Below are 13,980 nucleotides of genomic sequence, written 5' to 3'. Positions count from 1 at the left end.
CTATACACATTTTCATTTTTTGATCTCTCTAGTTGCGGAGATTCTAATGCACATGTGAACATGCTAATGAAACAGTTCAAATATAATTATATAATCCATGGATGATATTTTGACGGTCTAAAGAAAACAAATAAAATAATCAAGGTGACACTTTCTTTTAAGAACACACAACTTCATCCTTGTGGGTGTATTTTTTTCTCTAAAAATCCTGTGTATATCTATTGTTCCTTCTTTCAGCCGAAATATGTGATGATAAGACGTTTTGTTTTTAACAAGTTTAAATCAGTCTATGAAAAAAGAGCTAAAAACTGATAAATAATGATGATCTAAAACATTAAATGACTCGGACATAGACATTTATCTTTAGATCACAAAGTGTACAGGTTTAAATTAAACGTGTCGTCTGCTTAGAGGTCACAATAGCCTAAATAGTTTTCTCTATATATTCTATATAAAACTGACCTTTTTCAAAGAGCTACTAAACATAGCTAGACCCATTTCAGAGAACAAATCCTTACCTCATTTTAAAGAGTTATGATAAAACTGATATAAAATGAAGAGAAAAGTAGGGGTCATGTATCTTCTAAGAGAGATTTCTCTGGTCACATTTACTTACTGTAAACTGACATCAAAATCACACTGCTGTGACCTGGAAGTACTACTCATACTAAAATTGAGCTTAACTTCACCAAATACAACCTGCTCTCCCATTTTTCCTACCAAAATGTCAACAATACATCCACAATGAAATTTAAACAGAAACTAGCCTCAATTTAGACCTCTGTTGCCATGCCAAGTGAAAAATTAGTGTTCAAATACCTGGCAGCCATTACGTGACTAGACCAGATGGCTCCCGCGCTGGTTCCTTTAGTTTAGTTAGGCCTGTAAGAAAAACTGTTTTCTGTAATAGTCTCAATTTCATTTGTATAGTACCAGTAACACATCTGCATGAAAAATACCAAGTTTCAGCTTGATTAAATCAGTTTTCCAGGTTTTATGGCATTTTCAGTAATGCGGGTCCCTGCGCCAATTTTCCTTCAAAACTGATGTCGCGACATAATTTTTAACCAGTTCTTCTAGCCAGAGCTGGTTTTTGCCCTATTTCATACATTTTTACCACAATTTGCAAGCAAATTACACACTTACACTTTGAAATATACCAAATGTCCCCTCTGAAAGGTATAGATGGGCAAAATTTAGAGTGCAAATGTGCATTTTTTTTAAAAAAAAATACACCCAACACAGTGAAAATGTGATTTTTTGGGTTTTTATCAATTTTTGCAGCAAAATTTCAATGAAATGCTCATTTTTTTTACCAAAATCTGACCAAACTAGCTCATTTATATCAATATCTGGACAAATCTCAATTTTTGCCCACATTTTCTTATAGGTCACAATAGCCTAAATAGTTTTCCCTATATATTCTATATAAAACTGACCTTTTTCAAAGAGCTACCAAACATAGCTAGACCCATTTCAGAGAACAAATCCTTACCTCATTTTAAAGAGTTATTTTAAACTTGATATAAAATGAAGAGAAAAGCAGGGGTCATGTATCTTCTAAGAGAGATTTCTCTGGTCACATTTACTTACTGTAAACTGACATCAAAATCACACTGCTGTGACCTGGAAGTACTACTCATACTAAAATTGAGCTTGACTTCATCAAATACAACCTGCTCTCCCATTTTTCCTACCAAAATGTCAACAATACATCCACAATGAAATTTAAACAGAAACTAGCCTCAATTTAGACCTCTGTTGCCACGCCAAGTGAAAAATTAGTGTTCAAATACCTGGCAGCCATTACGCGACTAGACCAGATGGCTCCCGCGCTGGTTCCTTTAGTTTAGTTAGGCCTTAGATACTACCTCTCGCATTCGGGAAACTTCGGAAATTTCCGAGCCGGTCCGAGTCTCAATTTTAAAAGTAATAGTGATTGTATAAAAAGCAAAAAGGTAAGCGAAATAATGAAAATATTAATTTTATTTATACACAGTTGAGTCGAGCACTAATTTTTCTTTGCAACATCACCGAAGCAAAAACGATTATTTTTTTCCGTTTTCCTTATTTTGAGCGATATATCAATGAAAATGACCTTAAATTTTGTCCAAAATTAGAATTTTACAATTGACTTCAATGGAAAATAAGCGTGGTAACATAAATGGTTCAAAAGGTAAGTGAAATAATAAACTTACAATTTTTAAAATTATATCATCATTTGTAGGAAAGATTAAATCAACGATTGCCGCCGAAGCAAATTCGTTATTTTAAACCATTTAAAAGATATAACGAATAAATCGAATTTATCCTTCTTTATTTAATGTGTCAAAAAATCGATAATACCGATTATTGGAAAACTTGAAAGTTCAATATGGTTTGGGTGGATTGTTATGAAACTTTCAGGATATCTTAACATTTACATGCTAAAGCTTTGTAAAATTTTTAAAACAACATTTTATTGAAATATTGTTTTCCAGAATTTTACAATGGAAAAAGTAGGCTACATCTTTTTTGCCATGAAACCGACATTATCAAAGGTATTTAAAAACTTGAGAACATCCTACTACAACCTTCAAAGAAATTAAGAATAATGTATAGTTTAGATTTGAATGTTGCAAAATTAAGCCGCAATTCGCGAGATACCTGTTACGGATTAGGTAGATCAAACAGTTGATGAATTTGAAAGACAAAATAAATGCATTTATTATGAAATTCACGTGTATTATAATTCGTTTAACACTTATTTCCAATAGTAGAAAAGGTCGGGGTCAAAATGTACATAATCTTGATAACTATTTGTATTCAGTTTCAATACAGGAAATTATTCAATTGTTTTTAATGTATTTTGGTACATTATTTTAAAAGTATATCATTTACGGTGACATATTCCCTGTTCAAGATCACACTGCACCGGTAAGCGTTCCTAAAGGCATACAGACACTAAATAGCCTGAGCACCTATGAAAAAATGGTAGTCGCATAATGGCGGATTCAAGTAGTTCTCAGTTTTTTTGGCTGTAAGAAGGATTTTCCTTGAAATCATTGCTATATATTGGTTGAAATCATATTGCATGCCTATACTTGACATACTGGTAGCATTTGCATGTTGAAAAAAGACTCCAAACTGATTTAACATGTGAAATTTATTCATACACCCCTACCCTAAATTGTGATTGTCATTTCAGTGTAAAAATTACGGTGTGTCCGTTTGACCAGAAATATTTTTCTTGCATCAAACATGACCCCTACTTTTCTTTGGATATTTTTACAGTATTAATGTTGATCTACAAGAAAATGTAAGCTAAAGAAATTTAAAATGGGTCTAGGTGTGTATTGCAGCATTGTGAAAACTTGTCATTTTATATAGAATATATAGTGGTGGCTATTTAGTGTGTTATAACCTATAAGAATTGTCACCCGGTAGAATTACTAAAATTTTCTGTCGTCTGCAAATAAAAAAAAAATGTAAACATTGCACATCAACCCAGACAATTGATTTTTGAAAGAATTAAGCAAAAAATAAATGATAATTCTATACCGGTGGGGGAAAAAGGGTGTCGGAAATGGCTTGGTTGTACGACAGTAAATAAAAATCCTAGCTATGGAAAAATAACCACAAAACTGCCTGGAGAAACTGTCAGAAAACAATATTATGTGCACAGACTTATGTGTCAGGCCACTAGAAATATTTAAAAAATACCCGAAGGCCTACACGTGTCGCATATATGCCATTTTTCTCTTTGTGTGAACCCGGAACATTTGAGCAGAAATGTGGGGACCAATGCTCAGGCCATAAGTTTAGGGAGTTTTCTTTCAAGGACTGTATTCTATGGTATACAGTAGTTTACTATTTTTGTATAATATTTTTGATAAATATAGCACTATTATATACACAACTTATACAAGGCTTATTTACATTTGTGCGGTTAATATAACTTGTTATATGTGTGCAGTGCCGGCTCAGCTGGCCACAAGGCAGCACAATAATTTTACTTATAACCATCTTTATTTCATCCTAATATCACACTCTATGCATAAGCATGATCTTTTAGGTGTGGGGTGCTAGAAAAGTCAGGCTTGGGGTCAGTGAGACCCTTTGAATAGTGTAAATCTGTATGTAATTTGTACCTATACTGGCGTGATGCAAAACGACTGCGTCTTGCTCGCGATATGTACCTAGTAGTTTTACGCAACTTGTCGTAGTACTCTGTTCTTAAAAGGTGTCTGATAACAGAAGAGCCATGTGACAGTTTTTACACCATTTACCCTAGCTTTAAGGATAACAGTGTCAGCAAGCCCATGATTTAGTCTTAGAATCTGGCCATGGATACGGCCATGGCAGTTGCGGAGAAATGTAACATTTTTGGGCAAGCATGCATTGTAGGATCTGTTCACTGCTTCACATTTCTGTGTAGATGTTAAAAATTTAGTTTTTTGTATGCTTTCTGGACCAAGGAGAATTTCAATACATTTTTTGAGTAAAGTCTCATCATCATCAGTCATTTTAAGCCTGACATTGTCTAGCATATAGTTTTTTGCTTTTCTGTAGTTGCCAGAACAAACCAAGCTGTATTTAGAACATGAGGTACCACAGTAACCTTTGAAACATAGTACTATTTCTGAAATTATATTAGGCATTTTGTGTTTTATTACTTTCAAATTGCTTTTGTACTTCTTATGTGCACTTGATAGCTCTGAAACACACCTAGATTTAATAGATAGAGCAAATCTGTTTTTAGATTAGACTTCTGTTTACCACGGAACATTTTGTCACTAAATGGTGCCCGGTTAATTTGCCTTTTTAGAGAATTTGCTAGGTGCCTCACATTTTTCAAGTGCACAGTTTTAGTTCCTTGACCTTTGTCTACATCAGAATGACCTTTAGAATCTCCATCACCTGTGTGGTGTGAAATCTGAAGATCTTTAGTAATATCCTTAGATACCATTTCATTCCATTTGAGCAGAGACCAGGTGTGCAGTATCAACACCTTTTTTGTTACATTTTGACATGAATAGTTGGAGAGAACTTGAATACCATGGCCATGAGATATGACTTTAGCTATAGAATGCAAAAATATGCAGTATTGTTGCATTTGAGATGAAAAAAAAAGACAATTTTCCCATTTTTTACTGAAAAATAAGCTTTATTTTAACAAAAAAAAAAATTCACTAAACACTAATTTTGTTCTATATTTTATCACAGTTGCATAATTATAAGTTTTTTTCAGTGTGATTGTCTATTCCGCACTTGCTGGTGGTATATTTGATGTAATATCTTACGGGTTTTTTGAAAAAAACAGCGTTTAATGACTATATGTGATTCAGCCAAATTTAACGGCTTAAACCGCAGTCTTTGGACAAAATGATGGCTGTACAAAAATAGTGATTTTGAGAAAACTACTGGTTTGTTTGGGCTGAAACTTGTTTTATAAGCTGAATATAGATGAAACTTCACATAGAGAGCAAAAAGCTGAAAAAAAATCATATTTCCTTATAGGCATACAGACACTAAATAGCCTGAGCACCTATGAAAAAATGGTAGTCGCATAATGGCGGATTCAAATAGTTCTCAGTTTTTTTGGCTGTAAGAAGGATTTTCCTTGAAATCATTGCTATATATTGGTTGAAATCATATTGCATGCCTATACTTGACATACTGGTAGCATTTGCATGTTGAAAAAAGACTCCAAACTGATTTAACATGTGAAATTTATTCATACACCCCTACCCTAAATTGTGATTGTCATTTCAGTGTAAAAATTACGGTGTGTCCGTTTGACCAGAAATATTTTTCTTGCATCAAACATGACCCCTACTTTTCTTTGGATATTTTTACAGTATTAATGTTGATCTACAAGAAAATGTAAGCTAAAGAAATTTAAAATGGGTCTAGGTGTGTATTGCAGCATTGTGAAAACTTGTCATTTTATATAGAATATATAGTGGTGGCTATTTAGTGTGTTATAACCTAAAGCGCAGTTTTACTGACGGGGCCGTATAATGCATTTCTGTGCCGTCAAGTGTACCGTTCTGTACCGGACATGTTGTTACTATGTGTCAAAGGGGAATAGCGGAACACATGAAATACTAGTGGTTGTAAACACCATTAGCTAACTAAAACATGTAAGTACATTTCTTTTTATTTGTAGTAAAGGTTCAGAACGGTCTCACATATATTGATCACTGATTAACCTATTTATCGGTAAAAAAAAGGTGCTCTACTTTCGCTTTCGCCATGTTGCTAGCCAGTCAAGGTGTACTTGGATAATCCGGACCATTTTTATATCCCCTACAATAAATGCGACTAATTACTTGCTTTGTTTTGATATATAAATCTGATAATAGGACATTGTATTATTTATATACCAATACAAATATGTCATTTGATTTATGACATATCGGTTACACTGCCTAATAGAAAAGTTATAAAAAGGTTACACAGGTGCAAATAGTTTTGGCTAGGGAGTGGTTAGAGGACAAGTGTTCCACATCCCAAGTGTATGAAAAACAGTCCAAACTAACTACCGTAACGTAAATATGTCATGAGTTAAGGTAGTTCTGCACGTTTGGATCGATTTTTTTTCTACAATGTAGAATTTGATTAAACTCTGACTTCTTCTAAACTTCAGAATAGACCTAGAAAATCCAGCAAATAAAAAAGATAGGGTCGTGTGCTTTATGTTTTGCTAGACTGATTTGAAAAAAAAGGACATCAAGCAATATTTCATAATGGGAGTCTATGGGAAAATCATAACTTTCATAACATTTTAGCGAATGAAAATGTTTCTACAATGTAGATTTTGATTAAACTCCTCAATGTTTTAAATCATCACATGGCCTATAATTTTTTGAAATTAAATGTATAGGTCCGTGTTCTTATTTTTGAGATATCTGATCATGATTAAAGTGAACCTGACATTTCACGTGAATTTTAAGACATTATTCTGATTTTTTTGAACGTGTCGTATGTTTTGACTTTAGAAATGTAGCAACAGTGTAGTTGTAATAAATTTATTCACAGGTTTCGATTAATTCATAAAATGAATTTCATTTCTGTACGCCGAATGCATGCTTTATTCTACGTTTTCCGGATAAATGACGTTTCGCCATTACTTCCGGTTTATCAAACATGCAGAACTATCTTAAAGAGTGATGGATGTCAGGATACGAGTGATATGACCCAGGGAAGTGCCTGCGCCTTTATATCTTGAACAATGAATTTGGTCCAATTGCTAAGGTGACTATGTCTTAGTCTAGCTGACAAATGATGTAGAATGTCCTTTGTTAAAACGTAGAGCCGGTTAGATCATATATCTCATATAAAAAAATTTCCTGGAGATACAATACTTGACTGGTCATTTTGTCGGAGTTCCCGTCAGACAATGTCTTTGAACAACAACGTACCAGTCCTATTGCATAGATGCTCAGCCTACGTCCTCTTAATTAAAGCTGTAACTCGATAAGATTGCCCTGACTCCTGGATGCTCAGCGCTTATATGCCTATATCTCATGTAGCATTCAACTACCATATAGGTATATTGGCTGTACTTCGCCAACAACGCTGAACCTCGTCTCTAATACCCCAGTCACACATAGGTAGCGGATAGCTACGTCTAGCCACGGATAGAAACGTAGTAATCCGTATCGATCCGTACCTGAGCCGTACCTTAAAGTAGTAACCCGTATCAGTCCGTACCAGTCCGTACGGCTCAGGTACGGATCGATACGGATTACTACGTTTCTATCCGTAGCTAAACGTAGCTATCCGCGCCGTATGTGTGACTGTGGTATTAGCTGTAACTCGCCTGCTATCTCAGTAGATTTCCAAACTCTGGGTCTCTGTCTCAGCTTTCCGATGATCAGCCTATATTTGCTATCGTATATAGCATTAAACTATCCTTAAGGTAAAACTCCTATGCGCTGGCCCTATAGCTCGAAACCTTGTTGAAATTCTACAACTCTTTTTAGTCTATGAACTTCAAACGTTCTCTTTTTAATAATTTATCCGCCCTGACAAGGTAGTTACCTAATCAAGGTACTGGGATAAATTATTAGTTGAATCCTCGATGTGTCTTCTTCGATCGCTGGATATTGAATGATCTCTCTCTTGTCCTCCATCAACCTATTCATAACTTAGCATAAGTGAGCTTTGATTGGTGCTTTTTTTATAGAACTTGTTTCTGATTGGTCTAAAGTTGTACAAAGTATTTTACAACGGGTACTTGCTTTAACATATACTAGTATCTGGTTCCCTTTAACTATTGTATAGAGGACTCAAATATGGTAGTAGGATCTTTTCAAATGTTTAAAATTTCTTTAAAATTGTCAATTTTATTACCCAAATGTATTTTTCTTATAGTAAAAGTCGGTCATTTTTTTAATTTTGCAGTATTTTCGCACTGATGCTAAGATATTCTAAAAGTTTTACAACAGTCCATCAACAAACAAAAATCAAATTTTTTTTTTTTGGAGTCCAAGATAACCAAAATTTACAATGAAAAATACCGTCAGTATCATTTTTTTCGGCAAATGCCGTCTAAGAACGAATTCGTGACCTGGACTGACCCATGCCATTTGAATCGGACTACTTGATGACGCGTTATAGATAATTTATCAAAATGAAAGATTTATACAACACTCACTCTGTCTGATTGGACGGGGCGTCTATTTATTTCACTCTGCTGATTGTGCAACGCTGAGTGAAATGACGGACGAAGCGTTTGTCCTTAATGAAGCTGTCTGTAGTTTTGAAGCTACGTTTCGCTCAGTATATTTAGAAGGATATTGATATATATAAACATGATAAGTAAGTTTAAAATTGTTTTATGTCTTTCAAATTAGATAATTGATTCCCTTTATATTACAATGAATTCATGAATGTCCGCCGGCCATTTATGATATTGTTGTAATAACTATTATTTTTTATTATTATGTACAACGCCATTGAAAATATCATTTATAAAAAAGGCGTTTAATCAAATTGTTCAGTTTCAGTTTTGTGATTGCATATGTCATGTTTTGTTATTTTCCTACATATCTGCGATGTGTCACATGTTTAATTGTAAAGCGCCTTTGAACGTATATTACATATGAAAAGGGCGCTCAACAAATCTGGTATAATAATAATAATATTAATAAATATAGTAAAAACCTGTTCAAATACCAATATATATCAATTTACAGAAAAAGCTGAATACGGTCTGCGAATCACATTAATAAGTGTGTGATTAGCCGATCGATTAAAGTCTTCTAGGTAGAGAAGTGTCTTCCAGACCACAGCTGTAATTATTCGTCTTGGGATAAACGAAACAAAATTGCAACACTACGAAACCTTTGTGAAAAATTAAAAGAGAACCTTTAAATTGTTAAAGCGTGGTGTTTAGTTATGCTGCTTGAAAAATGTTAGATAGATGATAGAATAACACAAATGATATGAACTCATAAACTTCTTGTCATTTAATTCGCCGACCATCTTTTTAAAAGATATTTCTTGTTTGTCAATGCTCATATTTTGTTAAGTTTTGTTCCTCTTTAACTTGGTATTTTTTTCCTCTTTAACATACATTCGTAGAAACTTTGGTTAAAAGTTTATGATTTCATGCCTTTCTTTCGCACTGGAAATGTCAATAGTACATTAGAAGTATTTAATAAAGCGCTATAGCATAGATTTAGATTTGATCGAAAAAAAATATTGTTTTACATGTATTTTTTTGCGGTACATTAACTGCAATTTCAAATTTACTTGTTATTCCGAAATTTAGTCTTCAAGAAGTGAAATGTCCAAGTAATTAAGTAATTTTGGGAACATTTTAAAAATTGTTTTATGTCTTTCAAATTAGATAATTGATTCCCTTTATATTACAATGAATTCATGAATGTCCGCCGGCCATGGACTTTTACGAACTATTTGCAGTTTTAATCAAATAAACTTTAAATTTTGCTAGATAAATTATTTCAACCTGCAAATGATAAAAAGCACTAACGTTATATTACATATGAAAAAATGCAACATCTGAAATTAATATTTGAAACTTTGATTAAAAGACAGAAGTAAGAAAATAGTCGAGCTGTCTGTCATCGGACAGCTCTCGATGTTAAATACAATATATGGCCAGTTTCGTAACAGACACTCCGTTCCTAAGCGAATTCCTTTAATAATACAGTTGTGACCGAAGCTACCCTAAAACAAAATCTTATAGAAGTGACCAAGACTTCCATTTTAAAATTTCAAGTAAGTTTTTTTTTGGAAGAATTTTTGATCCATACATACGCTTACTCTCCTTTGTCCGTACAAATCATATAGAATCAGAGTGAAAAGCGAACCAAATCTCAATGAAATGTTACTAAATTGACTTTTTCCTATTCTAATTTCCTGCCAGTAGGTTGAAAATCATTTGAAATTCAACATAATTTTGAACGGCTTGTGATATGTCACTGGAGAATATGCACGTCTCTTTTTCTTATTAATTCTAAGAGGCGTAATTGTGTTTGCAATATTTTAACGAGCGCGGCATGACTTTTGCCTTTCATTTTGACGAAATACTGGTATTGAATCATGATTATCAATGATCTTATTTGTCCTTATAGGATGGCTTCGAACGATGATCAGGAAAGTCTAGACGGTACGCAGTGTCCAATTTGCTTCGAATCTTTTCGAGATCCAAAAGGACTTGAATGTTTGCACACATTTTGCGAATCATGTATTCATGAATACATCATTAAACTAAAAGAAGAGCGAAACATTCTTGATGGTATAGAATGTCCTCTTTGTAGGCACATTACAATTGTAAAGGATTCAGGCCAGCCACCGGAAACCTGGGCTAAATCATTACGTCCGAATTATGCGTTGGTATCCATTTTAGAAACAATGAAATCGGCACCGGAGAGGCAGCAAACAAAAGAAGTGTATAAATGCTTTCCTTGTTCAGCTCAAGATCTTGATATCCCTGCGTCTGTTTACTGCAACACATGTAAAGAACACCAGTGCGATGACTGTCAGAAATGCCACGATCGATTTTCATACATGAAAGGCCACGAAATAATCAATGTAGAGCCTGGAATCAAACAAACAGGTCTGAAGAAGTTGAGAAAAATTTGCCAGTGCGATATACATGCAAAAGACCTAGAATTCTTGTGTAAAGATGAAAATGTTCTATGTTGCGGAACGTGTGCTATTGTCAAACATCGAAAATGCGACAGTGTAATTGAAATAAGCGAGATGGCCTCTTCAGATGAATTGCGGCATTTAGATGTACAGAAAGAGGTTTCCGATGTAAGAAATCAAGTCTTATCAGTTTCAAAGTTCCTCACAAATTCAGAGGATCTCATGACATCTCAGATAAAAGCATTGCCGGATTTGCTGAAGGAAACCAAGGACAAGTTCGTCATGAAATTTGATGAATTTTCAGCTAAAATACTGAATGATGCAGAAAAGATCAAACAACAGAAATCCGCCGCGATATCTGCAGAGAAGCAAAAATGTAAAGAGATCGGAGCCAAACTTAATGAGGTTCTGGAAACCGTTGTTATTTCACAATACGCAACACCATTTCAGGCATACATCTTGCACCATCGGCTAAACAGCGTCTTAAAGGAAATAGATGATAAAAAATCAGATGTTTTTAAAAATCTCAAAGAGGAAAGTGTCAAGTTGGAGTTTGTCCGAAAACTCGTGTCGCTGGTGGATTTCAAATCTCACTTCGGGTCAGTTCATGTAGATTCAAAGTTTAAACATCCCGATACCGTTCCTGATTATAGGGTTGTTTCCCTGTCTGCAGAGAATAATCATGGCGGAGACGGAAGTGTTTCACTTATATCAGGAATAGATTTCATTGGAAATGGTAAATTCCTTGTTGTTAATAACAAGTTAAAGTCAGTCGATTTAAGGAATGACAAATTAGAAGTGGTAGCTAAATACCAATTCGATTTTAATCCGCGAGATGTACTTGCACTGAGTGAAGACGAATTTGCAATCACCCGCTCATTTGGCATTGAGATTTTTAGCATAATATGTTCAAATAGCTCCATAATGCACAAAAGTACGATTTCAACAACAACCGAAAATTACTCTCTATCACGCCTAGATGATGATCATTTTGTGGTTGGTGTTTTTAACAATACAAAGCCAGCAATAATTGTTTCTCGAAGTGGGACAGAAGAACATATTAACCTTGATTTTCCATTAAAACAGTACGATATTAAAACATCGCAGTGTTTAGTTTTAAACACAGAAGACGGGTCAACTCTTTTCCTTGCGATGAATGACGAAAATGCGATATATGTCTATGACTTGGCCAAAAATACTTGTACTAAAGTGACCCATCCATCTGTGATCAAGCCGTGCCACATGTGTGTCGGTTTGACGGACACAATTTTTGTGAGCTGTTATGGGTCTCATAAAATTGCTCAAATATCACAACAGGGAAAAGTATTGAGTGTGTTGGATGCGCCTCGGTGTCCTAAAGCGCTTTCATACTCTCGGCTGTCCATGAAGATGATTCTTTCAGCCAGTGATAAGCCACGCTCCTTGCATAGTTTTAACGTGTGTTAGAGATTATATATCTGAGTTAACTTGTAAAATTCTGTGTTTTGTGGATCAGTTTCTTTAAAATGCTATTGATTTGAGGATACAGATGCTACTACGAAGTATTGGTTTTCCCGTGTTATAATATATATTCCGGTTTCCGTTTGTTTTATGCATAGATATTGTAGCACATAGTTGTTGTGGATATGTAAAAACAATTCTCGAAGCGGCTTGAATATGTTATTTTATATACATGTACAGGTGTAAGAAAGACATTTTTCTGGACTAGGTAGTTGTCTTCGGTACTAAAGTCTTTGGTTCTAGTAAAACTACATTTGATACAATTAAAATTTCTACAAAACACTTAGTACCAGAATAATAAATTTAATGAAGAGATATCTTTGTTAACAACTTGTGAGGATTATTTTTGACAGTGTTCTGCCCATGCCGTATTTTAGAAATGAATGAATCATGTGTTTCAAAATTGCATCTTATATGCTCATCTGATTATTTCCATACAATTATAAAGAACTGTTATGTCAAATTTTACCTTTCATCTGTTGTAAACAACTCATAAATATTTCAAAGAAAACAGATATGCATTCTTTCCTTCGTTAATATTTCATCTTAGGTGAGAATTATGTGGTATTTTTATGAGTAAAATTAATAAGCCAGTATTAGATGTTTTCAGAAGGTTCCGGACGCTTTTACACAAACTTGTAACCCTTCGTTAATATTTATGATTGCTGAAACTGATTCGCAAAAACAGTGCAAACTGTGTGGTTTTGGAAACAGTTATAAATGATATACATTTAAAGTGTTTTTCCCGTAAACTAGGAATACATATTTAAAATTCAAAGTGATTTTGTTAGGACGTATGGTTATTGCTCCAGTTAAGGCATTTTTAAAAATTATTGATATTGACAATATCAGTATTTGCTTGATACCAGCTTTGAATTGCTTTATTATGTAATACATGCTTGCAAATAAAACAAATAGAATGGTTATTGCTCCAGTTAAGGCATTTTTAAAGATTATTGATATTGACAATATCAGTATTTGCTTGACACCAGCTTTGAATTGCTTTATTATGTAATACATGCTTGCAAATAAAACAAATAGAATCTGTACTTATAATTTGACCTTGTTATTGTTAAAGCCCATTACATGTCCTAAGACCGGTTTTGGCGCATTTCTGTCTTACCATAAGCCAGTCCGTCCACAATGCCCGGTCCATTACTTTGACATCCATCAACAGAATTTCATATTACTTGTCACAACCGTTCGCTATACTTAGATGACGAGTCTTGCGCAATGTCCGGAGGGCAAGGATACATTCTGAGGCCAACAATCAACTGTGTTTTCCGCTCCCCATAACTCTACCAAGAGATTTGAGTATTAGTTGGCAGAATTCTCGTATCAAAGCAATGTGTCATAATCAGATCCCTGGTACAA

The 13,980-nt window shown here is 34.2% G+C and overlaps 1 protein-coding gene across 1 annotated transcript; it reads left to right on the top strand.

The window, feature by feature from the left end:
• The first annotated feature begins 6,003 nt into the window (after positions 1-6,003).
• On the top strand, positions 6,004-13,656 carry LOC123539436 (tripartite motif-containing protein 5-like). The gene is made up of 2 exons (XM_045324066.2): positions 6,004-6,125; positions 10,590-13,656. Coding segments are annotated over exons 1-2 (1,965 nt in total). The 5' UTR covers positions 6,004-6,123; the 3' UTR covers positions 12,553-13,656.
• The last annotated feature ends 324 nt before the right edge of the window (positions 13,657-13,980 follow it).

This window comes from Mercenaria mercenaria, chromosome 18, assembly GCF_021730395.1.
Source record: "Mercenaria mercenaria strain notata chromosome 18, MADL_Memer_1, whole genome shotgun sequence".
Classification (NCBI taxonomy): Eukaryota; Metazoa; Mollusca; class Bivalvia; order Venerida; family Veneridae; genus Mercenaria; species Mercenaria mercenaria.
Note: the sequence above shows the minus strand (reverse complement) of the source record. Positions and strands in the feature narration are given on the sequence as shown.